The following is a 26,856-nucleotide window of genomic DNA, read 5'->3' as shown; positions in this document are numbered from 1 at the left end:
CGTTTAGGTCATTTCAAGGTTTAGAGGTGCTGATTAAAAATAAAAGGAAAAAAGATGTGCTTTCCCATCAGACTAACATGATTTGCACTGAGTCAGAAGACTGAAAGAAGACTGGTATTTGTTTATTTTTTCCTGGCTGACTAAATTTGGTAAACATATCAGCAGTGAAGAGTGACTAAACAGGATTTTCCAGATGATTTCAGTGAGAGATTCTCTGTATGCTATAAATTCTTTGAGATGTTATGACATGATTGACACTAGCGCTGTTACTTGGTTATCAAGTCACTGCACTTAGAGCTAATAAATTCTTCTATTTATTATTTTCTTTATGTGTGGGCTGCTTAAATTTGGCCATTTGGACCTGGCATTTTTACATTTAAATGTTTAAATGACCCAACTCCCCTCAAAGCTGACATAAGATTTATTTTTTGCTCAGTTTTCATTTTTAAATGAAACTCATGCATATAGTTTCAAATATGCAGAACACCATTTTTCATGAGCACTGTTTATTAATGCACACATCAACACCCACTGACACACCTACAGTACTGCACATACACATAAATCTTATCCTGCTTTAGGGAAACTAGCCTGTAAGTGGAAAAAAATAACTTCTAAATATAATTATATAATATTCTTTCCATTGCATAACTGAAACATAATAAGTGCTCTGCATTGTTTATGAATTGTCACATATTTGCATCAACACCATAAACAAAGAAAACCAGAGTGAGAAAACCTGCAACATCGCTGTATTTTATGTTTTATGTCCTGACAGTTGGAAGCCAATTAGTAACAGAACAGATTATGTATTTTATGGTACAGAAATGCAAAAATTGTGTGTTTTCTTTTCTCTGGGTAACAAACAGAGCCACACATGAACATACACACCGCATATGTTTGTCCCAGGCCGTCAGACAAACATCTCCTTGTTGACCCACATGAGCGTGCGAGTGTCGTTGGGTTTGCACTCGTACTCGATGCTGTTGAAGCTGTTTCCCCACTGGCAGTGGTCCCTCTTGTTGTAGTTGTAGTACTTCACCTGCCACACCGTTTCGAACATACCTGCCTCTGTGAACTGAGGTACAAACATGTACAGATGTGCAAAGATGCAAACAAAAACAAGAGGATTCCAGCATTGTTGGTCGCTCTGGTGCCGTGAAAACATGGGACTCTTAAAAGCTCACGCAGACATACACTGAAACTATGTTTTATGAAGTATTATGTGAAGGTGAAATGAAGAGGAAGAATGGTGATAAGGCAGATGGTTTCATCCACACACAAGCAAACGTATCACACCACAGGCCCCAAAGAAAGAACGCACAGATGCTCACAAAACCTAAACACTTCATTTGTTTTCATGATTTCTTTGGAAATCCGCGTTAGAGCATCTATTTATGTCTATGTTTTTCATGACTTCTCAGAATAAAATAAATATATGCATGAATTTTAATTAGGTTCTATTTCAGATATTGATGATGCTTTCGTTAAAACCAGGAAATATCAAACTGGCCTCTTTCAAAGATCAACGTGATGCTACATCTGATCCAAAACAATGTTCTCAAGATTCCTTCCCTTTTTTGTATATAAAAACAGATCTCTAAGGGCTTTAAAATATGAGATAAAAATTTGCATTTTTAGCTAATTACCAGGGAATCAATTGTGTGTTTAGCTCCATCAAGCCAAGTCAATAAGAAGCTTCCACTGCTGAGACACACATCACCTTCCCACTCTGGTGAAGCTGTAACCTTGGAAACGTGTGTATCTATCACGGTACAGAAAAAAAACACACATTTCCATGGAAATGCAGGCAGAACTGTAACCATAGTAACATGGGCACATCTGGTAAGACCAGCATTTAGCTTCTGCGAGTGAGTGAGCCACAGCAGAAGAGAAGCTTTTAGATAGTGATCACATGTAGCTTAAAAGATTACATATATATATATATATATATATATATATATATATATATATATATATATATATATATATATATATATATATATATATATATATCTCAAGCGAGGACTTATGTTTTTTATTATTTAATGTAATTTATTTAACACAGTAATTACACTGGGAAAAACTGAAAGATTCACTAGATAATGATCCACTTAAATGACCTAATTTGACATAAATATGTTTACATGACTGTTGTAACTATGATATTGCATTAGTATAGTTACATTCAATCAATTTTTCAAAATGATTGAAAGTGTGAAGACAAAGTTTGTAATTTAAAGTCTGGGATTAATTATCTTAAGTCTAATTCTGAGGTGTAACATGTCAAATGTTATTAGGACTATTTTTATGTCATGTTGGCAATTTCTTCAGCTACTAAAAAGTAAAAAGATTTAATGGAACATTGTCATTTTCCTTTAAAAAAAATAGATTTTCAAGTGAGTTCAGATTAGCTGGAAACAAAAAAGCATTCTGCTAAAGGAGAAGTCAACAAAACATATTTTAGCTGGACAGGAATGTTTGTTAAGTTTGTTCATTTTGACACATTGGAACACAGAATCTTATTTTTAAGATCTTTTTGAGTCATCAAACAATTTAAAATAATTTATTTATACCAGTGTTACTGACATAATAAGAATAATTTAAGTAAAATCATGAAAATATTATTGAAAAGTGGATGGTTGGAGAATGGTGGATGGTTGTTGTGTCAGTAAGATCTTCGTCATCACTAGTCCACTGAGATCCAAAAAAAGGAAATATTTCCAGCTAAGGAAGAATTTTTAAAATATTTTATTCGGTTTTCCATCTGCTCATTTGCTGCCCTGTGAACAGTAGTGTGTCCATACCTGTATGTTGATTTGTACTGGTTGCCTTTCTCCACTCTTGGTGTGAGCCACTCCTTCTGTGTCGAAGAGGCCAGTGTAGACCACAGACTGTGGGTCTTTAGACTGCTGCTCCAGGGGGAAGCTCACCCCACCCACACTCATAGACCTGAAGGACAGCAGAACACATCCACATCAGAGCAGCAGACAGATAAACCAGTGTAGCAGAGCTTCACCTTGTTTTGTGCCACACATTCGCTTCAGCTGCTTCTGTGCATCATCCCATGTGTGACCTAGATTTTCCCTGGGATGCTTGTTCAGACATGTTTCGCAGCGTGACACGCAGATATCCGAGTATAATCCATGAGTGGAGATGCCAGAACAACAGCATCCATTACATAATCAGAAATAGTAAGCAAATCACAAGAGGACGTTGACACAAAGAACAAAAGCTGGAGTCTTTAATCTGTTGTGGATTTGACGCGCAGCCGGTTGGAGTTTTGTGTTGCGTTCACGTGCTGCTCGTAGAGTCAAACATTCAGCTTCCATGAAGACCTGTTGAGCGCTCCAAAGAAAGACTTTGGATAGTAAATATATTTATTTAAAAAGACTAAGTCATGTAGGTATGGAATATAAGTAAGAGTTTAATTTGAGGGTTTTGTTTGGCAACCGTGTGCGCGTGCTGCTGTGGGCTTCACCACCATAGCCTGGAAATCTGTTGACGCCCTTTCTGAAGCAGATCTCCTGAGGTCACTGTTTGCTTTGTTAAAATATTTGCTTTTATCTTTAAATTCTGAACACCAGGAAACTTTTCCCAGTCACAGTTTTTATTAATAAAATGGGAAATGTAAGAACGTGTCCATGTCGGCGCGAGGCTGCGTTATTAGCAGTAATGAGACGACATTAAATACGATGACAGAGGTCACCAAATCCCGCTGGCTGCAGCTACTCCAGCAGGAGAGAGACTACCGTAGCCTACATTTTATGTTTTTAAATGAATAAATAATTATTTGGTAGACTCCTGGTTGACTTTTGCCCTCCGTTAAGGGAAGCTATCCTCGTTCATTGGCCAAATGCGTGTCGGGGACGCGCGTAATGGATACGATTATCCCACCGATTTGCTCTTTTTCCCATCCCACCCACGGTAATTTGTTTGGCTCGTGACTACCTACGTGGCCTGAACAGCTCCAGGTTTAACAACCACCTCGATTTTGTACTTGGAGCCGGTCAGCAGCTTGATGGTCCGCGTCTGTCCGAACCGGGCGCCGTCCGCCTTGAAGTACACCGCCGTGTTGTTGGGAAGCATCTTCAAGGAAATCCCAATTTTGACGATCTGAGGGACGTCAGCCATGTTTCCATGCAGCTACAGGGTCTACACCTCCAGGATCGGCGTGGGGAGCAGGGAGATGGGTCTCAGGTGTGGATCAGCTCGGGCAGAAGGAGGATGTGTTGGGAGAGGAGCCCACGCGATAACGCGCCGCACATTTCCACTGCTTCCCTCTGCAGCGCCGTAATCCCGTCCAACCTGCAGCACAGACCTAATCCCAACCAATACTTTGCTCACAACACAATCCTCCCCTGACTCTCCCCACCCAGCTGATCTCCTGACTCGTTCCAGCCTGGAAAGATTCATCATTGTTTACAGTATAAGCGCATATCGCCGGCCTTGGTGTTGACGCATGCGCCGCTTTTATTTATCTATTGGATGATTTTATTATTTATAAAAGGAAAGGAAGACAGAAGTTTCTGAATTGAGTAGCATCTCAGTACATTTTAGAGATACAGACACAGACGACTTGCTGAAGTTCAGATCGAGTATCACAAAGGTGAACAAAGGGGACTTCAGTGATCTTGATCATGTTGATGTTGATCATCAGGCTGGGACTGTTTCAGAAACTGCTGGGAATTTTACACACAAGCAGTTTGCATAAAGAAAATATCCAGTAAGCATCAGCTGTCTGGACCAAACCGCCTTCCTGGTGTCAGTGGTCAGAAAAGAATGGGTAGACTGGTTGGAGATGATTGACAGGTCATTGCCAGAACCATGCAGAACAGATGGCCTACAGCAGAGATCACCATCCTGGTCCTCGAGGACCGGTGTCCTGCAGGTTTTCTAAGTGTCCCTGCTGCAACACATCTGATTCAGAGAAGCTCTGCACGTGTCTGCTTAATACAGATAGATTTGAATCAGGTGTGTTGCAGCAGGAACACTTGGAAAACCTGCAGGACACTCCTCGAGGACCAGGTAGACCTGGTCTACAGCAGCAGAAGATCACACCAGCGATGGCTTCTGCCAGCTAAGAACAAGAAAGTGAGGCTATTTTCACACAGACTCACCAAATGGACACCAGAACATGAAGAACTCTCTGCTCTGATATTTTCATCTGCTATATTTTTCAGGGATCTCCAAGTGTATGTGTGTTTCTCCTCTCCTTTCCCTTGTTTGGGCTGTGCTGTCTTCCCTTGGTGTTTACAGGAGGCGTGTCCAACCAACACAGCTGGTGGAATCAGGCTTATTTCACCTCACCTGCTTATAAAGCTCAGGCTGCTCTTCAGTCAGTGTTGGATCACTGCAGCCCTACGAGCCAAATCTGCCTGCTCACCACACCAGCTGGATTCCTGAGCCTTCCTATCTGCAGCTCTGTTCACCTAAATAAATCTGTTAAACCGTCCCTGCTGGGTTACTCTCTTCTTTGGGTCCAACTCTGCTTGTGAGATGATAAAATGAGAATTTGGTGGAAACAACACCGAAGCCTGCTGCTACTGGTGTAATGGTGTGGGGAATATTTTCTAGACAAAACTTAAAATCATTTTATCATAGTTTAAACATGGTCACTGACTCTTTATGTTGGAGTCAAATTCATTATTTCACATATTATAATTTAATTTAAGGGAAAGATAAAAATATCCGAAAGGATTTTGAGCTCTGAAAGTTTATATTTGCTAAAATGCATAATTTTACGTTTCTTAAGTTATCATACGTCACTGGGAAGTTGCTGATTTGTCAGATTGAAGCCAGAGACGTTAGAAGCAACATACACTATTCACAAAAAGTTAGGGATATTCAGCTTTTGGGCGAAATTTCACAACAAGCCTAAAATGCATTTAAACCTGTACAGGTGAACTTAATGTGATCTTCTTCTCTACGCTTTTAAATGCACATGTCCAACTGTTAAATGTTTCAATAAATTTAGCACAAGTTGCTGTTCTCTAACAAGGAGCTTAACGGCAAAAATCACGGCAGGTGTGTGATCCTTGAATTGACCAATAATTCAATTCAATTCAATTCAACTTTATTTATATAGCGTCAAATCACGGCAATGCCATCTCAAGACGCTTTACAGACAGAGGGGAAAACATAATGAAGGCCAATTCATAACAGCCTATATAAGGAAACCAACAGATTGAGTTGAGTCCAACTCAATCTCCCATCCTGAGCAAGCACACTGGCAACAGTGGGAAGGAATAAATGTCCTGGTTCAATTAGAGCTGGTGTTTAAACAGTTGTCCTCATCATGCTGTTCACATTTTGACATCATGAGACCAAGACGACACCTAACAATGGAACAACAGTCCCTTGCCATTGCGATGCTTCAAACAGGACGTTCTCAGACAGAAGTGACCACTGAGCTTGGAGTGTCACAGAGTGTCATCAGCAGGTTGCAACAGAGATATGGAGAGACTGGAAGAGTCACAGAAAGGCCTAGAAGTGGACGTCCTTTGGCCACATCCCGTGCTGATGACCGCTACATTGTGAACACTGCCCTGAGAAACCGGATGATGAATGCCACTCAACTCCAGGCACGTTTAAGAGAGGTGAGAGGCACCCAAGTGTCACGTCAGACCATTGGAAACCGTTTCCATCAGCGTGGTCTGTGTGCTAGACGACCTGCACGGGTACCTGACCACACCACCAGACACAGGCATCATCGTCTTGTATGGGCCAGGGAGCATTTACGCTGGACGAGGAACCAGTGGGCCTCAGTGCTGTTCTCTGATGAAAGTCGATTCACACTGAGCAGAAATGATGGCCGGCAACCATGTTGGAGACGTCAGGGAGAGCGCTATGCATCAGCCACTGTTGTCACCAGGCCAGCTTTTGGTGGTGGCGGTGTTACAGTGTGGGCAGGGGTGTCCACTTGGTACAGAACTGCCCTACACTTTGTGAATGGTACAGTGACAAGCCCATACTACCTGAATAACATCATTAATCCAGTGATTGTGCCCCTACATGAACAGCACAGGCCTAATTTCATCTTCATGGACGACAATGCTCCTGCTCATCGAGGCCGCATCATCAGGGAACGGCTGTTGGAGACTGGTGTACCTCAAATGGAATGGCCTGCACTCTCTCCAGACCTGAATCCCATTGAAAACCTGTGGGATCAGCTGAGCCGTCGTGTAGAGGCTCGAGACCCTGCACCCCAGAACCTCAATGACCTGAGGGCTGCCCTTCAAGAAGAGTGGGATGCCATGCCTCAGCAGGCAATAAGTTGCCTTGTGAACAGCATGAGACGTCGTTGTCAAGCTGTAATTGATGCTCAAGGGCACATGACGAGATATTGAGACGTTCAAATTTTTTGTTGTGGTGTAACTACCATTGTTGTTACCTTTTGTGTTGAATGAATTTTTTTGAGATGAGGAAATCAGTAGTGCATCCTTCTGTATGTGTATGTGTAGGGAGGTGTGTGTGTGTGTGTGTAGAGTGGGGTATGCATGTATGGAAGAATGGGTGATTATAGAGGGAGCAGGGATGTGTGTGTGAGGGTGTGTGTGTGTATAAAGAACGGGGGTAGGAGAGTGTGAGTTTGAGCGTGTGTAAGAGAATGGGTGTATAGGGTGTGTTTAAGGAGGAAGTGTGGATGCGTGTGGGTGTGGGTGGGGGTAAGTGGGTGGGTGCATGTGTGTGTGTGTGTGCGCGCGTGTGTGTGTGTGTGTGCACATGTGTGTGCGTGTGTGCGTATGTGTGTGTGTGTGTGTGTGTTTGTGTGCGTGGGTGCGTGGAGGGTCTTGGTGCTCGGGGAGCGCTGCTGGTGCGCTGGGGTGCAGCCTGGCTGCCGCTCGGTGGCGGTCTGGGGATCCCGGCCCTCCGTCGGTGTGGGCTGGGCCCTCTGCCTGCGGGGGTGGGGGGCTGCTTCTGGGCTCTTGGGGCCGTGGGGCCCGCGCTCTGTCTGCCCTGGGTGGCCGGTGCCCGGCGGGGCCGGTCCTCGCTGGTCCGGGCCTGTTCCCCCTGACTGCGGGGGACTCTGGCTGGGACCCCCCTCTGCCTCCTCCTGGGTCGGTGCATGGCTGGCTCTGGGGTGGGGCGGTTGGGTTCTGCGCCTGGGGGTGGCTGCCGATGGCCCTGGTCTCGGGGGTACTCCTGGCGTGCCTCTTGCCTTTGGGTGGGAAGGGTCACACTGGCATGATCACCTTTTCCGGAACACGTTCCACTCTGCATGTTCTGCATGTGACACAGTCACCGAGTCGTCACGCAGTTTTATTCACTAACAGCAGCTAGTTTTCTCATTTCTGTTTGTTTCTCATTTATATTTAACTTTTTAGATTCATAGTTTAGTTACTATGATCTAAAGTTGGCTTGTATGTGTATGTAAATGTGTTAATACTGGCAAGTGCGTATATGTTTGTACGTATGTATGTGTGTGTATGTGTGTGCATAGAGGTGTGTGTGTAAATGTATGTATGTGTATATGTATATGTGTACATATGTATATATTTGTGTATATATATATATTATGTGTGTATACGTGTGTGTATATGTATGTGTATACGTGTGTATATGTATGTGTATGTATGCGTGTGTATGTGTGTGTATATGTATGTGTGTGCCTGTATGTGTGTATGTATACATCTGTAGGTTGTTTTCTTTCTTTTTGTTTTTGGGTTATTTTTTAGTTGTTGTTTTTTTCTCTCCCTTTTCTCTCCCTTTATCTCTTTCCCTTTTCTTATGAGGTGTTTTTTCTCCTTTCTCTTTCTGTCTTTTGTCTGTCCTCTCTGGTCCAGCAGTACAAACTCTACAATTCAAACAACAATACAAAATAAACATAGAAATAAAATAAAAATTCAGAAAGTCAAGGGGATCATTATATCTATAAAGCTTCCCTTGGCAGAGAAAATTTGCTCAGCAGAACACAGCATCCAGACCATCATTCTGCTTGCCTAAATGCTGGACAAGACAAAAAAAAAAGAAAAAAAAGTAGTGCATCCTTCTACTTAAATCTCTTACTTTTATGATATTATATCACTGTAGCATGAACATATTGCATTTTCCATAAATTTCACCTGAAAGCCAAATATCCCTAACTTTTTGTGAGTAGTGTAGTTTTTTCCACCGTGTAATCCTGTTTTGTTCTTATGAAAAACTAAGAGAAAGAAGAACTGGTCTACTCGCGTTTCAAATATTAAGTTGCTAGACTGACTTCAAAGTGGTGGTAAAGAAGAGAAACGAAGTGCCGCTACACTTTATGACCACCATGTACTAATACTCTGATGGCTTTCAGCAGGATAATGCACCATCCATCATCTCAAACATGACAATAAGCTCACTGTTTCCTCCACAGTCACCAGATCTAAATCTAACCGAGCAGCTTTGGGATGTGGTGGAGCGGGAGATTCTCATCATGGATCTGCAGCAACTGTGTGACGCTGTTGCAGAGCCGTTTCTTGCTATAGGCAGACAAGGCGAATGCCTAGGGCCCCCAAGCCACCAGGGGGACCCCAAAGCTGCTTCTTTAGCCCCTTCTGAGGATAATTTAAATGTTCATTTTTATCTGTGTTTATGATAAACACACAAAAAAATAAACACTATCTTAAATAAAACAAACTGCAATAGTAAGCAGTGGTGTTTTCTTTCTTTTAATGCATTGTGAGGTCATTGCATACAGGGAGGCAGCTGGCTCAGGTGGTAAAGCCACTTGTCTTGTGGATGTTTTAAAAATAAATGCATTGGAGGCACAACCATGAGACGGGTAAACAGCTGTCATATGAAGACATCACTGATAACTTTGCAATTAAGAAAAGCCAGGAAGCAGATGTTTTGAAGATGATACACTGCAACTGTTAATGTGAATAATGTGTGTTGTTAGGTTTTATGCTGAAAAGTGTAAGACCGAGACAATTTAGCATTACTATAAGTATTGTTCTGTTGGATTTTCTCATTTAAAGGTGGAGTATGTAAGATTTTCAATATTTTCAAAATAAATTAACTAAAAAAAAAACTACAATCATAATGAGATTTTTTTTTTTAAACATGTAGGTTCCAGTCTGTCCATATTTGATGTTTTATTAAATTACAAGTTTAATTAATGACAAAGACCCTTCTTAAATGTTTGCCTACCAGTAAAAAAAAAAGTGCTTTTTGTCATTTGTCATTAATTAAACTTGTAATTTAATAATGCATCAAATATGGACAGACTGGAACCTACATGTTCAAAAAACTTTCTAATCATGATTGTAGTTATTTTATTAGTTAATTTATTTTGAAAATATTGAAAATCTTACATACTCCACCTTTAAAGGAAACAATTTTTTAAAATAAATACTTAATATTTTCTATTTATTTATATAATATGGACAACTCTTTTCCCTGTATTACAGTGGGTTTTTTTTTTTAACAGTTTAACTTGCTGAGTGGCTCAACTTAAAGATCTTTACATTTACCTGTTTTGGCCAGGAAGTGTAATAGATGGCGGCACCTCAGTAGACTATCTAAAGCACAGGTGTCAAACCCCAGTCCTTGAGGTTCGGTATCCTACAGGTTTTTGTTGTCTCCATGCTCCAACACACCTGACCAAAATTCCTAAATAGGTCGACAAGAAGCTGCTGGATCCATTTGATTTGAATCGGCTGTGGTGGTAGAAGTAAAAAAACAAAAACCTGCTGGATACCAGCCCTTGAGAACTGGAGTTTGACACCCTTGATCTAAAGGGTTAGGAATCTCTTCATCATGGTTTGGCAAACTAGAGGCCCCCAAACAGCATCTTGCCTAGGGCCCCCACAAGGCTAGAAACGGCCCTGTTCTGTTGAGTCAACATGGAGCAACATCTCTGAGGAATCTCTCCAAGTCCTTGTTGATGTGATGACAGTGAAAATGGTGTCCAACTTGGTACAAGCAAGGTGTACACAATATAGCGGCCATCGAGTGTAAATTTTCAGCTTTAAACTGTAACAATAGTTTCATGTATAAAATTCCTCTTTTTGGGGGAACAGTATTCAAAGCTGTCACAACCCACCCTGCTGCAGGTAAAAGCACACCACTGTGTAACTGCATGACAACATTTACAAACATTCAACTTCATTTTAATGTCAGGTAGCACATCTGTTTATTTTAATGGTGTCTTCTATATGCCAATGGCCTGTAAATAAATGTAAAACTGATAATTCATACAGTCTGTGAACTCATCCTTCAGACAGACCAAACTGAACCAAAAGTGTAAACGAACCTTTTTATGAAAGAGGTTTCATCACCATGGAAAATTCAAGCTGCACCAAATGGGTCAAGTGTCTCAGGAGCAAAACTCACAGCAGCTATTTCAACATGAGAAAGTATTTAAAACCCATCAATTAAGATTCCATAATTTAAAAATTTAATCCATAGAGTAATAATAACAATAATAAATTAAGCTATAATAATAATAATAATAATAATAATAATAATAATAATAATAATAATAACAATAATGATAATGATAAAGATAGTAATAATAATAATAATAATAATAATAATAATAATAATAATAATAATAATAATAATAATAATAATAATAATTATAATTATTATTATTATTATTATTATTATCATCATCATTATCTTCTTATTATTATTATCATTAGCTTAGTTGGAAGAGATTATTAAGTCTTTTCTGACCAAATAAATTAGCATTTTTCCCGGATGGAGCTTTCATACTCCATTGTATCTCAAAGCTCGCATGGTTTCATATTTTCCCAGGAGAGCACTTTGCCTTCAGACTTCAGGTTAGTGCTTCCTGAAGTTTCCAGCAGTAGAATTGAAGCAGAGCTTTTAGTCATTAACTTCACCTCTTTAAGGAACCAGATCTCGGTTGGGTTTGAGAAGCAGATGCCATGTGTAGCTAAAAGATTCCATTTCGTTAGATTTAGTTTTTAATAAACCTCTGATGTGCACTGAGTGCTTCTCTTATTTCTCTCTATTTGCTCTTTAATTTCAGTGTATAAATGAGGTTAATATTGTCATCAACTTGTGCCTTTTTTTCTGTCTCAGCAGGAATCCCTTGGTTATAGTAATGGCACTTTTGACGCCTCTGACCCCCTCTCCATCTCCTTTTCTTCCTGTTTAAAAAAAAGATGCAGAGCAAATTTAATGGCTTTATGTTTGTTTAGTTTTATTCGAAGGAACCGAACACACAGTTGAGGCAGTATTAACCTGATCTATCATAGAAATATAATATTTATATCTTAAAGTCAATAATCTCCAAAGCTGAGCTAAACACTAAACCCTCCCATATAAATGGTTTCAAAGTTAGCACTGAGAGAACAGTAAGTGGTCCAGATCCGTGTAGGCCATAAAATACAGATTAAATATAACATGAAATCAAAGCATTTTTAACATAAATGTGCAGGATGTGCACATGGCCTGTTGAATGTGCAGCCTCATCAGCGCTGAGCGACACCTGCACTGGCGATGACTGGCCACTAGAGGGCAGGCTTGAATCACAACAGTATAAAAGTATATGAATGAAAACAGCAGATAAGGAGGGTCAATAATGAAAGAAACAGACTTTTGCGTAATTAATGTGATGCCATTACTATCAATGTCCTACTACAAATAATATAAATAACGTGATAATAAAACCTGCAAGAAAAAAAAAAGAAATCCGAAAATCAATGGGAAATTTTGTTTAATTGCTTTATTATTGAAAGAAATTTTGTTGTGCATGTGAATTAGGTAAAAAGTTAGTAGTAAAAGAGTCATCTTCACGTGTCACGTGCTCTGTCAATAACCCTTGGAGTGACGCAGCTGTTGCCAACATAATCAGCGCGTTTGGGTCCGTGAGGAAATACTTTGAGAAGAGTTTCATGTACTTTAGCTTAAAACTTTCATTCCCATTATATGAAAACATCTTGAAGTTAAACTTTTTGATCGTCAGTAAATGTTTTTAATGATAATTTATTCTTTTAATGATGAAATGATCAACTTGATGCAGAAGTTCATATTTGATTGTGACGTTACACGCCAAAAGACTTGCTCTCTGTCTGCACATCTTTACGGGAGGCAATTTAAAGTCCTGGAATTAGATGTGGCCATTTAATTTATTTTGTCAAGTTAACAGAAAACAAGAATCCCGCTGCTTATTAAAGAAGACACTGAAAGCTTTTCTCTGCGTAACACGTGCGTCATCGGCGCGCTGGAGTGTCTGATCGTTCCTTTAGGCCCGTTAACATTTATCAATCAAAAAGAAAAAGAAAGATAAAAACGCTGTAATCATGCATGAGATTAGCCAGCCTTTAAAAAAAAAAAATCTAGTTGTGCCGGAAACGCTGCGCCTCTTTTCTGCTTCTGTCCGACGCGTAAAAGAGCGCCGGCAGAGATCACACACTTGGACAGTGAGAAGTCAGGCGACGCGTGAGAGTGAGTTGGGGGAAGAGTGTGTGGGAGGGTGGAATCGCCCCCCTCCTCCTCCCCACCGACAAATGTCTCGATGGATCCACTCCTTCATAACCCAACTCTTCCTCAGCCTTGCGCAGATGGCCAAAGTGTCCAAATGGGACTCTGAATCTCTCCAAACAGTTGGTTCACAACATGAGAGCTGAGTACGAACCCTAGTCCACTTTTTATTTGTTTTATTTCGGGTAGAATCCAAGATAAGACTGAGTAAAACTAGCCCAATAGCCTCTGGAGAGAGAGAGCGCGCTCGGCTGCATGTGAATGTTTGCCGGTCTCCCCGCGCACTCCACGCTCGCGCTGGTGATGCCATGCCGCAAAGTCACAGCGAAGAGAGCGGCGGCAACGGGCTCTGGGTGAAAAGCTCCGCTGGCAGCCGGGCGCGGGACTACCCTCTGAAAGATGTGGAGTGTGGACGGAAGCCGATGAACAACGCGGCGCGGGTCGGGGACGGTCTGCTGTCTCCCGGCGCGGCAGGTGCGATGGGAGCCGAGCGGAAGCAGGGCGCCCGGCTCAGCCTGCTGGGGAAGCCGCTGACCTACAGCGCGCAGAGCGGGCGCAGGAACGCGCGGTACCGGCGCCTCCAGAATTACCTTTACAACGTGTTGGAGAGACCGAGAGAGTGGGCTTTTGTCTACCACGCTTTTGTGTGAGTACAGACCACTTAAAATCACTTTTCCCCCTCATCTCAACTTCAGCTTTCCTACTTTAAAAAGACACAGACAATTTGAGAACTCATTCCCAAATGTTTTGTTAATGATTGATATCCAGGCGGGATCATGGTGCGCGCACACTCATAGAAGAGGCATGTGACGTGTTTTCCGAGCCTTTCTCAAATGCAACCTAATTTAATCACCCTCCACCCACATGAATGTCACATGAACACATGCACAGATTGAAAAATGAAAATGGAAACTCTCTCTGTTTAGCCTGCTTGGGATCTTTCTGTCCGTTCCTCCTCCTTCTTTGTTTGTTGGATGTCAAAGACGTTACTTGTTCTGGTCTAAAAATGTTAAATATTTTTCTGGGGCTATGAATGTCTGGCAGGATTTGATCTAATGTGAATGTGATCACCTGTTGCACCACGTGGGGAATAAAAACACAAACACAAAACATGCTGAGACTGAATGGTGATGACAAGTGATGAAGGTATATCTACATGTAAAATCAATAACTGCAAAACAAGGAGTTAAATCTCTTTTAATCTTTGTGTGTCTCTGTCAGGCTCTTTTATTCAAGTGAAAATAATGAATGAAGCCTTAATCTTACCCAACTGGTGCTGCTCATCTTGAATGTATCAAGGAGCAGTGAGCTTCTAAGTTATTAAATTCAAACCAGCCGTCTATTAACCACATTTCTGTCTTGATATGAACATTTTCCTTTGAAAAAAAAAAAGAAACATCAAGTTTCCTTTCACAACTTTCAGCATGTTTGTATTATTTCTATCATATTAATCTGAGTTGTTTCAGTTTGTGTAAAAACTCAGATTTCTTCTTCTCTTTCCAGACGTTTTTGATGCATGTCTTCAGAAAATCACCTGTTAATCAAACACAGCAGAGATTGAGAGCTGAGATCTTTTTTCTGTCACAGTAGCAGCTGATTTCTATATTATCTCTATAAAAAAACCACATACATGTAGCTCTGGATGCTACGGAGGCATCACAGTTTTAGTTTGCTGCTTTTTGTAAGTATTGAGGTGAAAGTGCTGCAGATCGCATTTCAATGCAACCTCTCTTAAAACTAAATGAACAATTTTCAAATTAAATATGTAATCTGTGCATACAATTCATATTATTGTAGTTTTCCATTCCCAGCAGGATTAGTGCGATTTGGCTGAAACACCTTGTTCTTACCAAGTGGTTTTGGGAAGCGGAGAGCTGTGAGAAGGAAGTGGAGCTGTCAGAGGAGGGGCTGCGAAGCCGGATGCTGACGTTTTATTTGCTCCTGCAGGACAGCTGAGGTCTCAGGGGTTAAGTCGTTACATCTGCTCATGAAAGCAGCCTCCCACACTTAGTAGTTTGGATCAGCTGCGCGTATTAAACAGTCAAACAATTTGTTTAAGTGGGCTGAAGAAAGATTTAGGAAAAACAATCTCTCATGCTCCGGGCAAATGACCACAAAGTATGAAAGTGTTGACGGAGAGGAAGAAATCTTAAGAAAGGGTGCCTGACAAAGCAAAACAGTTTAATTAACTGTGTGGATATTTTATCTCTAAAGATAGAAAGTCATGTTCAATGCATGGAGTCCTGGTTTGTAAGATAAGGGCACCTTGTTTGCTGCAGCAGTGTTTACCCAGACTTCGAAGTGGTCATAATGGAGGAACTTCTTTATGAATACAGATTGCATCTCTGATGAGTTGCACTTCTGATTTGCATTCTTTCCAGTGATTTTGCACGTTTATTTTGCACTCACATGCCTTTGTTTTGGTTGCACTCTTGTGTAAGGGTGTGTGCGTGCAAAATAAGGTCTCGATGCCTTGTGTCACTTTGCCAAAAACGTGCAAAAAAAAAAATAGACAACAAGCTAAAGTCATTTGCGAAACAGTCAAAGAGGATTGTTGTAATGGTGTCCAAGTACTTAAAATCAGGGGGCATTGGGTTTTTTTAGTCTGCAGAAATACATTTTACTTCAAGAGGATGCAGAGGAAATGAGCAAAGATTGCTCTGTTCTGAAACCTCATGCCGTTGATTCAAAACAAACAGCAACAGAGCTTTACGCTCCAAACCTTCAGGTTGTTTTTTATGCTTTGCATCCCAACAGAGTCAATAACCACAAGTAAAATGTTCATATCCTTGAATTTCCGATAAATTATTCATGGAAGCACACTCATATTGATTCAAGAGTCAAAACAGGTAAATATATTGCTGTAAACAACTAGTAGCTCCAACAAAATCAGAGGACTTTTAAGCCTAGCACATTAAACAAGTTCTTTCCTTCGTAGGTAAAATGCAAATGAAAGCTTGCTGGAGCTTTAACTGAATTAAGTAACCTGTTTGGTGCCTGGGAAGATTTAGATGCCCTAAATTTTGGTGTTTGTCTGAAGTTTTTCACTTGTTTTTGCTTCAACAGCAACAAAAGAAACCTTTAGGGACTTTCTATGTAAACCCCAGACAGTTTTTAACAGATTTATCTGGAATAACGTCGAGTAGGGATGTGAATCAAACAAAAACTCACGATTACATTTGATTCTGATTTTTGGGGTGATGATTCGATTCAGAATCGATTCTCGATTTTCCGATTCATAATCATTACACTTAAGTAATAAAAGGAGCCAATTTCCCAAGTAACTACCTTCTTCTATAAGATGGAAAGAACTGAGAAATTATTCGGACCGATTAGATTTAACTTGTACAAACTTTCTTTGCTCATCATTTTTCTTAATTTCAATTAGGAAAAACCAACAGTAGCCAGAGCATAATTCTGCTGTTATAATGCCCAAGAAGACAAGTAAAAATGTCAATAAAAATAATAAAAATGACTTTTCTTTTTATAATGGATTATTTTTATTTATTTAGAAAAAAAAAGATTTTTTAACAAAAATATTGATTTTAAAATTGTGAAGCAAAAAAAAAAAAAAAAGGTGAAGCTTAAGTAAATCTTTGAAGCTTGGACTTGATAAGCTGAACCAAGACGTCTGGATTGTTTGGATCCCTCCAGACTGCACATGAACGCTATGATGTGCAAACAGCATGTAGCTGCAAAACGAGTGTGCAACGCAGCGTTAAACAGGAAATTAAAATCACTTTATACCCAATCTGAAACAGTTACTGATATATGATCAATAATTACTGATTCTGACATCCCTAGTTGTATAATTTCTATGTTTTACATTTGTACATTGGCAGGAGTGTGGAGAGGTGTAAGAGTGAGCTAATTTGTCTTGTTTTGTTTGTATCTTAAATTATTGTTTTGCGTTTAATCTGTGTAATTGTTGGTTATAATGTATTGTTATATGTTTTATGTTTTTGGACCCCCTCAAAACGAGATGGTACATCTCAAGGGGCACTGCATAAAATAGATAAATAAAATATCAATTAAACTTTGGAGCCCTGCTTTGGTAAAAGCGGTCCATAGTTTGAGTGCAGCTGCTTCTCGCTCACCCTCCCTGTCAGCAGAGCTCAGGTGACGCCTCGTTCCAGGCAGCTTCTTTCTCCTCTGATTCTGGGAGTTTATCTTCCATCCGGCCCGCTGCAGCTCCTACTGCTTCCTGTTGGGCTGAAGACGGGCGGGGCGAGCAAACCCCACACAGATATGAGCGATGTTGAAGACCAGCAGAGGGAGGAACTTTGTAGTTTATGACATCATAAAAAAGGAGATTTTAAAACGAGCTGTTTAGACGCTTTTTTTCTGGGCTTGTTGTTCATCTGTTCATGACTTAAAACACAGAACGAGACAATTCTAAGCACTTAGAAAAGTGATTTTTGCACTTTTCTAAGTGGCGCACACAACATCCTCTTTAAGGCTCTGCTAAAAAAAAAAGAACTTGCAAAAGATTGCATGCAGTGCACATATCCATCAGAAGAATAGACACAATGGGTTTACAGTATAACTGTTAATGCAAAGAGATGTGCATACAACTTACAATACAATACAGCTTTATTTATAACGTACTTTAAAAACAACAATGTTGACCAAAGTGCCACATTGTGGGAGGTTAACAAAAACAAACAAACAAACAAACAAAAAAAACTAGAATAAATAACATACACAAGGACAATTTAAAAAAAATGAGTCATCTTAAAGCAATAAAAAAAAACAATCAAATTAAAACAATCAAAATAAAATCGGATCTAAAAAGTCAACTCATTGTGCAGAAAAATGCAGCTGAAACAAATACTGCACACACACTGACACATGTTCTCACTGTACGGCTTCTCACATATGCTTCTCTCAAATCCATTCACACATGGGGAGTGAGGAACAAACCAACAACACAAAGCGCTTCATTTATAAAAGAAAATTTGGCTTTGATCATTAATAATGAGGAGTTATAATAAAACAGATGCTGCTTGCGGGGCCATATTGAATGTCAGGAAACATCCCGACAGTGTGTGTTGTGTTTGTGTGTGTGGGTTTTCAGATGTTGGAGGAATCCCTGTTTGTTGATGTGCTGCAGTATGAATCAAGAGGCTGATAAGCATCTGGGCTCATTTTTTTTTTTCTTTCAGTTTTTTGGTTTTGCCAGATAATGCTCCTATGCTGAAACAGAGCTGGCATTAAGACTCAATCTCTTAATGAGATGGCGTGTGGCGGCCTAATCACATTTGCTGAAATGGGTTCCAGCCACAGTCTGCATTTTGAGTTATAACCCAACAATTCTTTTCTGTGAATGTGTCCTTTTGTGTGCATGTTTCTGTGTAAAGATGTGACAAGTCATTGTGTTTACAAACTTCTTGAAACCTGTTTTCACCATATTCACTGATATCTGCGCACGTTTGTGCAGAGAATGAATCAGAGAATGACTTACAGGAATAATTAAATGTATGTATTTTTGTGGGGAAACCTTTCTTTAATGATTAAACACGGTACATTTTATCTGCTCAGATTTCTACAGAAAGGAAGGAAACTGTGTAGCTCTCAGAATGATGGATCGACATGTGCTGTATTAGCTTTGTTTTAATTCGTCCACAGTTGTCTAATGTGGGTTATTATCGAGGAGAGGAGAGGAGTAATCTAATTCATACTGGGAGAAGATGATTAATCGACAATCATAGTCAACATGGAGGAGGAAACACGACGCTTGAATCTTTTCTGTGAGGAAAGACTGTGGCAGGTTTAGGTTTTTTGAGGCCAGTGGAAACATATTTTTTCTTTCCTAAAGTTATTTTGATTTAATTAGGTTTTATTTTCATCTGAGTGACTGTCAGTTATAAAGCATGTGCTCTTTGCTATTTCTGCAAAGTTGTTTCCCAAAAGAATTTATAAATAGCTCAATGCAATGATTCACTGATCAGTTAGACTCTAATGTTTGTGTGAAATAGCTCAAAGGCAATATCAGAAGTTAAGGTGGAGACTATTTTATTTGTCATTGTTTATCATGCACATTTTAAATGCCTTTTAAAAGCCGGATCACATCGTCTTTCAACAGCGCTGTAAGTGTATCCAGCTTGATGTCCACTTGTTTTCTTTATGTGACAGTTTTGTTTTGCTCAAATAAGCAAGGCTTTCTCTAAAGAAAATATGTAATCTAGATGTTGTTTAATTAGATTATTAATTGTGGGAACCCCCATTAGCTCCTATCATAGTGATTGCTAAGCTTCCTGAGGTTCCTAAAAAAAAAAAAAAAAAAAGACACATTTCACAAAAATTAACAAAAGATGACAAATTCAAACCAAGGTACTACAGAAAGCATAAAAAGTACGCAATGAATAAAAGTTAATCAAACTGAGCCCCTCAAAGTAGCTTGGATTTCAGCATTTGTTTGAATACATATTTATTTTGGCAAATTATTTTAGATTTTGATGATCTACATAACTCAGATTTTTGGAATGAATGAACTCTTGGCTGCTAAATGACCAGACCAGCACTACAAGCTCGCCCAGCAGAATGTGAATGTTTCAGGTTCATATCTGATGTTTTCAAACACTGAAACAGATAAACCAGTCAGCGCTACCTTTTGCAGATAAATGAATAGATTATATTGTAATTTAGCTCGGAGAATAGACCAACATAAAGGACAATTGGTTGTTTAGCGCTAGAGGAATAATAGCATTAACACATGGCGGGTGACAAATAGCAATGACAGTGGCAGTGTCGCGCATCTTGGATCACTTGTCTCCAAGAAATTTGATTAGTTATGATATTGGAGTTTTTTCCTTATGTGTTTTGTTGTGATTGTCTGTATATGTGCTTTTTCTGTTTTGAGGTTTTTTTGTTTTTTTTTATTGAATCTCTAGACTGCCCTGTTAGGGCGGTAAAGAGAAACTTCCTCTTTTTTCTCCTCCAACCCATGTTTACCTCATGTTGTTTCTTTCCACTCTGCCGGATAAAGCTGGCTGCCTGGCCTAAGTACTACCCAGACCTGTATTCTGTGTAATGGCTCTATATTTGTCTGTAAAATCTTGGACGGGTTGTATTTGGACCTTGAATTTGCCCTCAGGGATGAATAAAGTATTCATGTATCTTGTATGTGACGGATAAAGCATGAAGGATGAAGAGTTTTGCTCGAATTAGCAGAAATCTTGTTGTTAACTCTACTTTACAGAAGAAAAAGACATCCTGGATTCACCCTATTTTACAAAACAATGATATAGCCTAGTTAATATCATCATTTGATGGTGGATCAAATGGTGAATGATCCAGAAACATTTATGTTCGACTTCAGGGGTGCCCAAGTCCGGTTGTTGAGATCGTCCATCTTGCAAATTTTAGATCAGAGGTGTCTAGTTCTGGTCCTTGAGGGCCACAGTCCTGCAGGTTTTCCATGGATACCTGCTTCAAGACACCTGAGTCACATAAATCAGTCATTGCGCAGAACTTCATTGGCTGTTGGATCCATTTAACGGAAGCCAGGTGTGTTGGAACAGGGATACATGGAAAACCTGCAGGACAGCTGCCAATTTTAGATGCATCTCTCCAACACACTTGAATCAAACAGCTAAATGGCCTCTTCTGCATGTCATCCTGCTCTACAGGGGCCTGGTAACAAGCCATTCATTTGATTCAGGTGTGTTAGAGAAGAGTTGCACCTAAAAGTTGCAGGATGGTCGATCTCAAGGACTGAACATGAACTCCCTTGTCTGACTTGATCAGTCACTGAAACCTTGCTGATTGGTTGTAGAGCCATGCAGCAGCAACAAATTTTCACATGCATGAATGTCACCCATCGATTGGGAGGAGGGCAGCGATTTTTGCCTCATCCTGCAAGTTCCATTGGAAATGAATGGGGAAGAGGCGACGTCGCTCCTCGTGTGTTGAGTCCATAAGCAGGCAGCTTTATTTTGGAAGCCCTGAAGCCTTCTCGCATCAGCTTTATTCGCAGCAGACCACCACATAGTGGAGAAGTATTCAAGATGTGATAGAATGAGGGACTAAACTAACTGCTTCATGACTTTTGGAGCGGCAACATATGCTCACCTTATTACTTCAGCACTGATCAATTTACTAATCATGTGATCAATGTGAAAGATGTGGCTCTACTGTGACTCCCAGAACTTGTGCTAATTCGGAGCTTTCACAATTATGTAAACGCCCTTTACGTCCAATAATAGTAATAATAACATCATTTATAATGAGCATTGATCTTGTTTTAGAGAGAATAAAAATCATATAGTTGTTTTTTGCAGCAGTTAACTCCCTCTCCAGTACATTTGGTCTTACATCCACATTGGGATTAGAAAAATACATTGCAGAGTCGTCGGCATAGGCAATAACTGATAATTCATTTACTACAGAAGGTAAATTATTTGGATAAGCTGTGAAATGGAGACAGCCAACAAAACTGCTTTGAGGTAAGCCACAGTGGATTGCAGAGCTTTCAGACAAAGAGATGTTGTAAAACCATTAAATACTCTTTTATAAGATACATCTAGATGGGGAAGCACTTCTTTATAAATGCAGATTGCATCGCTGATGAGTTGAGTTACTCTTGTTTGGATACTGATTTTCTTAGTTTATTTTGTACTTAGATGGTTGTTTTAAACCAATGTGTATCAATTAATACAGATGTCCTCATAGATGTGTATTATGCATGTATGCACGAATGTAAACGCGCAGAATCAATCTTGCTGGCTTTTAAGGTTTGTACAGATAAGCTGAATTCTGCCCTGTCCTCTTTAACATGAAATCCAGCTCCTTCAGAAAATCTCTTAAGTGCACATTGATTTATTTGTACAGTATATCTGTGCCATAATTTTTGGATTTCATGAGATGACAACTTAATGTTGTTTTCTGTCAGCCAGTGTTCACATGACACGACTGCAAAGACAGCCTCACTATATATAAATATATTTATTTTTTTAACATCCTATCCCAATATGTGTATGTTTGAAGCCCGATTCATTGGAAATAATGCAGCAGAAAAGTAAGAAATCACAAATATGATGGGATATAAAACAAAAAACTAAATGAAATTAGTGTATAAGATAAGTCTAGAGGTTTACAGTGTCAGAAAGATGTCTGTAAATCATATTAATCTCTTTCTTTCTCATTATGAGCGTTTGACGGTAAGTGGAAAATCTAATATTATTACGTAGGCATGAGAAGGGAGAGGTCGGACGTCGATGTGCTGCCAAACTGAAATAAGTCAGTGTGTCCTTAACTGCCTTATGTAGATTGAATTGAGAGTGAATTGTGTTGAAGCAGGGAAACACTGAAAAGCTGCAGGATAGCAGCTGATGGGACCAGAGTTGATGATTCCTGATCTGTTGGTTTATCTTGTTGTGATGTGCTTTTATATCGTCTTTGGCTGAATGTCCACACTGTTCCCTTCATAGTGCCCCATATAGTCGTCACGCTATTTTCTAGAGGTTTCCAAAGGTTCAGAAATGATAAAATAATGCACTCAAAATTACCCACAATGCATCTTGAAAAGTGGCGAGCGTCGATGACCACTGGACGGGTCAATATGGACCACAATGCATTGCAGGTAGGAGCTCAAATGGCACAAGTAACACAAACATCAAAGCAGGTTAAAAGGAAACTATAGATCATTTGCATTTTTCATATTTTATTGAGCAGATATGCAATAAATAATGAATGAAATATAATATATGGAAATAAACTATTTTTACAAGAGTTGGGATTGGATTTGGAGCGGTGCATGGTGGTTGCCGGGGTGACAGTCAGCAGTCATGTGATCTGTGACAGGGGGGGAAACGGCCAGCTTGGTGACCGTATCGCCAACAGAATAAAAGCACTATATGGTGTTGCCCCGTTCAGTAAATGAAGGGTTTAGGGATGAATGTGGACATTCGGACACAGCCTTTGTCTGTGTTGTTTCCTGTACATGTTGTTTACAAGTTGTTTACATCCAACTCACCTGCTGCTTGATTACAACACCCTCTGTAATGTTCCCCTTTTGCTTCTGTTCTTTGTTGTCATTTTTCTATCTTTCCAGTCCCATATTTTCCTCACTGCCCTCATTAGTCTCTGTTTTGCCTTTGTATTTTTGTCACATTACAAGAAATGAGAATTCCTATGTTCCCTTTGCTCCTGTCTAGTTCTGATTGTGTCCTTCCTCTTCAACACATGATGATTGTTCTTAAAATTAAAGGGAATTTCAAATTTTAGAAATCAGACCAGCAAATGGACGTGTAGATTCAGTGGCAAATTTTTTTCTGTTTTATAAATGTTTTCATCTATTTAGATTAGTCTTATGGTCTTATTGCATTATGGACTTGTAAATGAACTCTAAATGAACAAATGAACTTTGTGCCTTTTTCTTCCTCTTCCTCCTTTATTTTCTTCTTACTTTTTATTATTATTATTATTATTATTATTATTATATAACACTTATTACACTATCATTATTATTATTACACTGTTATTACTATTATGATTATTATTACACTATTTTCAGTGTACTGTTCAAATATTTGGAAACATCTTGCTGACTTCACATTAAGGATCCTTTAAAAATAAGACAAACTACATTTACTGTCTTTCATCTTTGTACTATTTTAAACTTAAGATTTGACTTGCAAATTATAACATAACCTGATTTATTTGATGCTTCATTACAGTTTGATGAATTGGCCAAATAATACTGAAAATCTCTTGATGTTGCTGCAGGTTTCATTTAATAACGGTCAAATGCAAGTCTAGCGGTTCAGAGTGAGTCATGTAACAGACTGGACTCTTGATGTGCAGGTATATTTAGTGTATTACCTTACAAAAGGACTGTATGGCGGCTTGTTTCAGTTAAAGAAAAACTCAGCAGGGTTTGTAGTACACTGTTTACATCTAAAGCAGTACTTATGTTCTCATCTCAGACCAAAAATGAGTCATTTTATTAACGTTAGAGAGTCTGTGCTTATTCCATCACTCGCTAAACTGCAGGTGCATTGATCCACGGAAGAAAAAATGTAAAATGCACTCAGCATCAAAGGCATCACGAAGAGACTGCACTTTGTTTCCAGAGAACACAGCGACATTTGAGATACCCGAGTGCATAAAAGGGTCTGTGTTTAGTCTCAGAGTTACTTTCAGGTAGGGAGGAGGTTGTTGGCCAGCTCCCAGTGGAAAGTGCTGGAAAATGCAACACACTCATTAGATAGGATGAATAAAAAGAGGGATATTTTTGCGTGTGTGTGTGTATAAACGCTGTCATGGGATGTTACGGTGTTTGCATAAGTAGGCACAGACTTGGCAGCATAAAAGATGACATGAACGTGCGTGTGTGTGTGTTGTGTTATGTCTTCACTGGACAATGAAACGCAGGATGGATACAGTGGATTTGTGAGTCCTCATCTCCAGTTGGCACTCTGTGGAAGGATGACTGATGGAGAAAAAGGCAGAGCAACGTGAGGATGGGGACATGGATATTTTAGTTTTTCTCTGCAGGGAAACAGAAGGCAGAGAGGAGAAATCTTCTTGTTTGTCCTGATCTGAATCCTCCTAGCAAATTACTTTAAATTTAAGATTGCAATCACTCATTAATGTGACATAGACTTGTAATTTAGTCAGGATCATGACAAAGAAATGCTTCCAAATGGAGATTTCTTTTCTATATTTTCCTCAAAAACAAATCTTTAGGGAGGACTTTAAGGCAACTGTGGTGAAAATTAACGAGTTAAAGCTGGGGTAGGTAATGTTGGGGAGATAGCAAGATGTGAAAGTGGCGCCCTGTCTTGGCTCCTCCCTCTGGTTTTGCTCCTTGCCTGATCCAAGGATTTTACTTTTTTATAAGAAATAAACAACTCCATTTACATTTTTTGGATTGGTCAGAGTTTTTACAGATTTACAGTAAACGGAGGGGTCTAACTATATTTCTTATTGTATACTTACTACTATCAGGACAAGGAACCACTTCACCCAGAGTTAAAAAAATAAAAAGTCTCTTAGCAACATTACATACTATAGCTTTAAGTGAGCGTCTTATTTAACCACTAAGTCATTTTATTTAAACCAGAGTTTCTATAACAGCAGAGTTGCAGCACAATAACATGTTGAATTTTGACAACGTTTGCAGGAGATCAGTCAGTAAAAACATCTAGAAGTTAAAGGCTCTGCCTGTAGGTTATGTACAATTTATTCATTTATATAATTTTAAACAGTTTTGAGGCTATTTTCAGGCACAAAGTTAAATATATAAAAATGTGGGAGAAGAAACTGGGAGTGAAGACAATAACATTTGAAAGTACAGCACTAAATGTGCAGTGTTTCAGTTTACACCTGCAGGAATTAAGGTCATTAAATCAGCATGTCTGTAGTGTTGTCTGACCTTGTGACAAAACAGTGGTGCTAAAATCTGCTCCTCCAGAGTCTCTGTCCTGCAACTTTTAAATGTGTCCCTTCTCCAACACGCCTGAATCAAATGAGTGACTTGATCCTGGGCCTCTGCAGAGCTGAATGACGTAAAGATGAGTGAGTTTAGACATTTAAATTAGGTGTGTTGGAGCAGGGATGCATCTAGAAGTTGCAGGAAAACAGATTTCAATACCTGGACTTGACAAAGCAATAACCACAAAGAAATAAAAATAAAATAAAATAGTAGCAACACTAAAATGCAAATAAGCTCTGTTATGAAATTCATGACCCTGCTGGAGGAAAACTAGGCTCATAAAATGTAAACATGTCTATCAGAAGCAGACTGATGAGATAAAATGGTCCATTTCAAACTCAAGACAATTATATTTGTTACTATTTGAATCGCTGATTCTTTGATGAATCCATTATCTTAGTATTCCAGTTAGAGATTAGTTCAATAAGTTTGTGTACTGCTGGGTAGTTTAATGTATAAACAGATAACTACTGTGATGATAAAATTGTTTTGTTTTTTTGTTTTTATGTATTTTGGTTGTTATACATTGATATGAAAAAGAAAAATGTATTTGAGAGAAGAAATAGTTTCAGCCTCAATGTTTTTTTGTAATGACCTATATAGTACATTGATTATTTATTGTACTGCTTTTATTATAATTTATTTTAAATTAATATGTATAAACATGTTATTAATACCCATTAATTCATCCATTTTCCTGTAGTTTTTCAGTCCAATTCAGTGTCATGAGTGGTTAGTCCAGGTTCCAGCTGCTATCAGACTCAGGATCTGATAGCAATACACTGGATCAGGAGTACAGTGTATTTAATATTTATGAAATAAATATTTATCAGCATATGAATAATGCTTAAATAATATAATCTGAAACACAACTACTTACATTTTTAAATGATGCTAAAAATAGAAAAACTGGAACATAAATAGGCCTACAAGTCAGTATTAATAATGTATATGTCCATATGTTATATTTCCATACCATTATTAACAACAGT

At 39.2% G+C, this 26,856-nt stretch overlaps 2 protein-coding genes across 2 annotated transcripts in view; one reads left to right on the top strand and one right to left on the bottom strand.

The window, feature by feature from the left end:
• Positions 1 to 913: 913 nt before the first annotated feature.
• cnrip1b (cannabinoid receptor interacting protein 1b) lies at positions 914 to 4,134 on the bottom strand (the record flags this gene model as incomplete). Its single annotated transcript, XM_079249163.1, has 3 exons — positions 914 to 1,078; positions 2,808 to 2,952; positions 3,956 to 4,134. The coding sequence occupies 3 exons, from the start codon at positions 4,132 to 4,134 to the stop codon at positions 914 to 916; spliced, it is 489 nt and encodes a 162-aa protein (XP_079105289.1).
• Positions 4,135 to 13,487: 9,353 nt separating this feature from the next.
• kcnq5a (potassium voltage-gated channel, KQT-like subfamily, member 5a) overlaps positions 13,488 to 26,856 on the top strand; it is a 141,498-nt gene continuing 128,129 nt past the window's right edge. Inside the window, exon 1 of the mRNA XM_079248471.1 lies at positions 13,488 to 14,071. Within this exon, the coding sequence (XP_079104597.1) occupies positions 13,734 to 14,071 (338 nt within the window). The 5' untranslated portion in view covers positions 13,488 to 13,733. The remainder of the gene's footprint in view (positions 14,072 to 26,856) is intronic.

This window comes from Telmatherina bonti (assembly GCF_933228915.1).
Source record: "Telmatherina bonti genome assembly, chromosome: 11".
Lineage (NCBI taxonomy): Eukaryota > Metazoa > Chordata > Actinopteri > Atheriniformes > Telmatherinidae > Telmatherina > Telmatherina bonti.
This window is presented reverse-complemented; position numbering and strand designations above follow the sequence as displayed.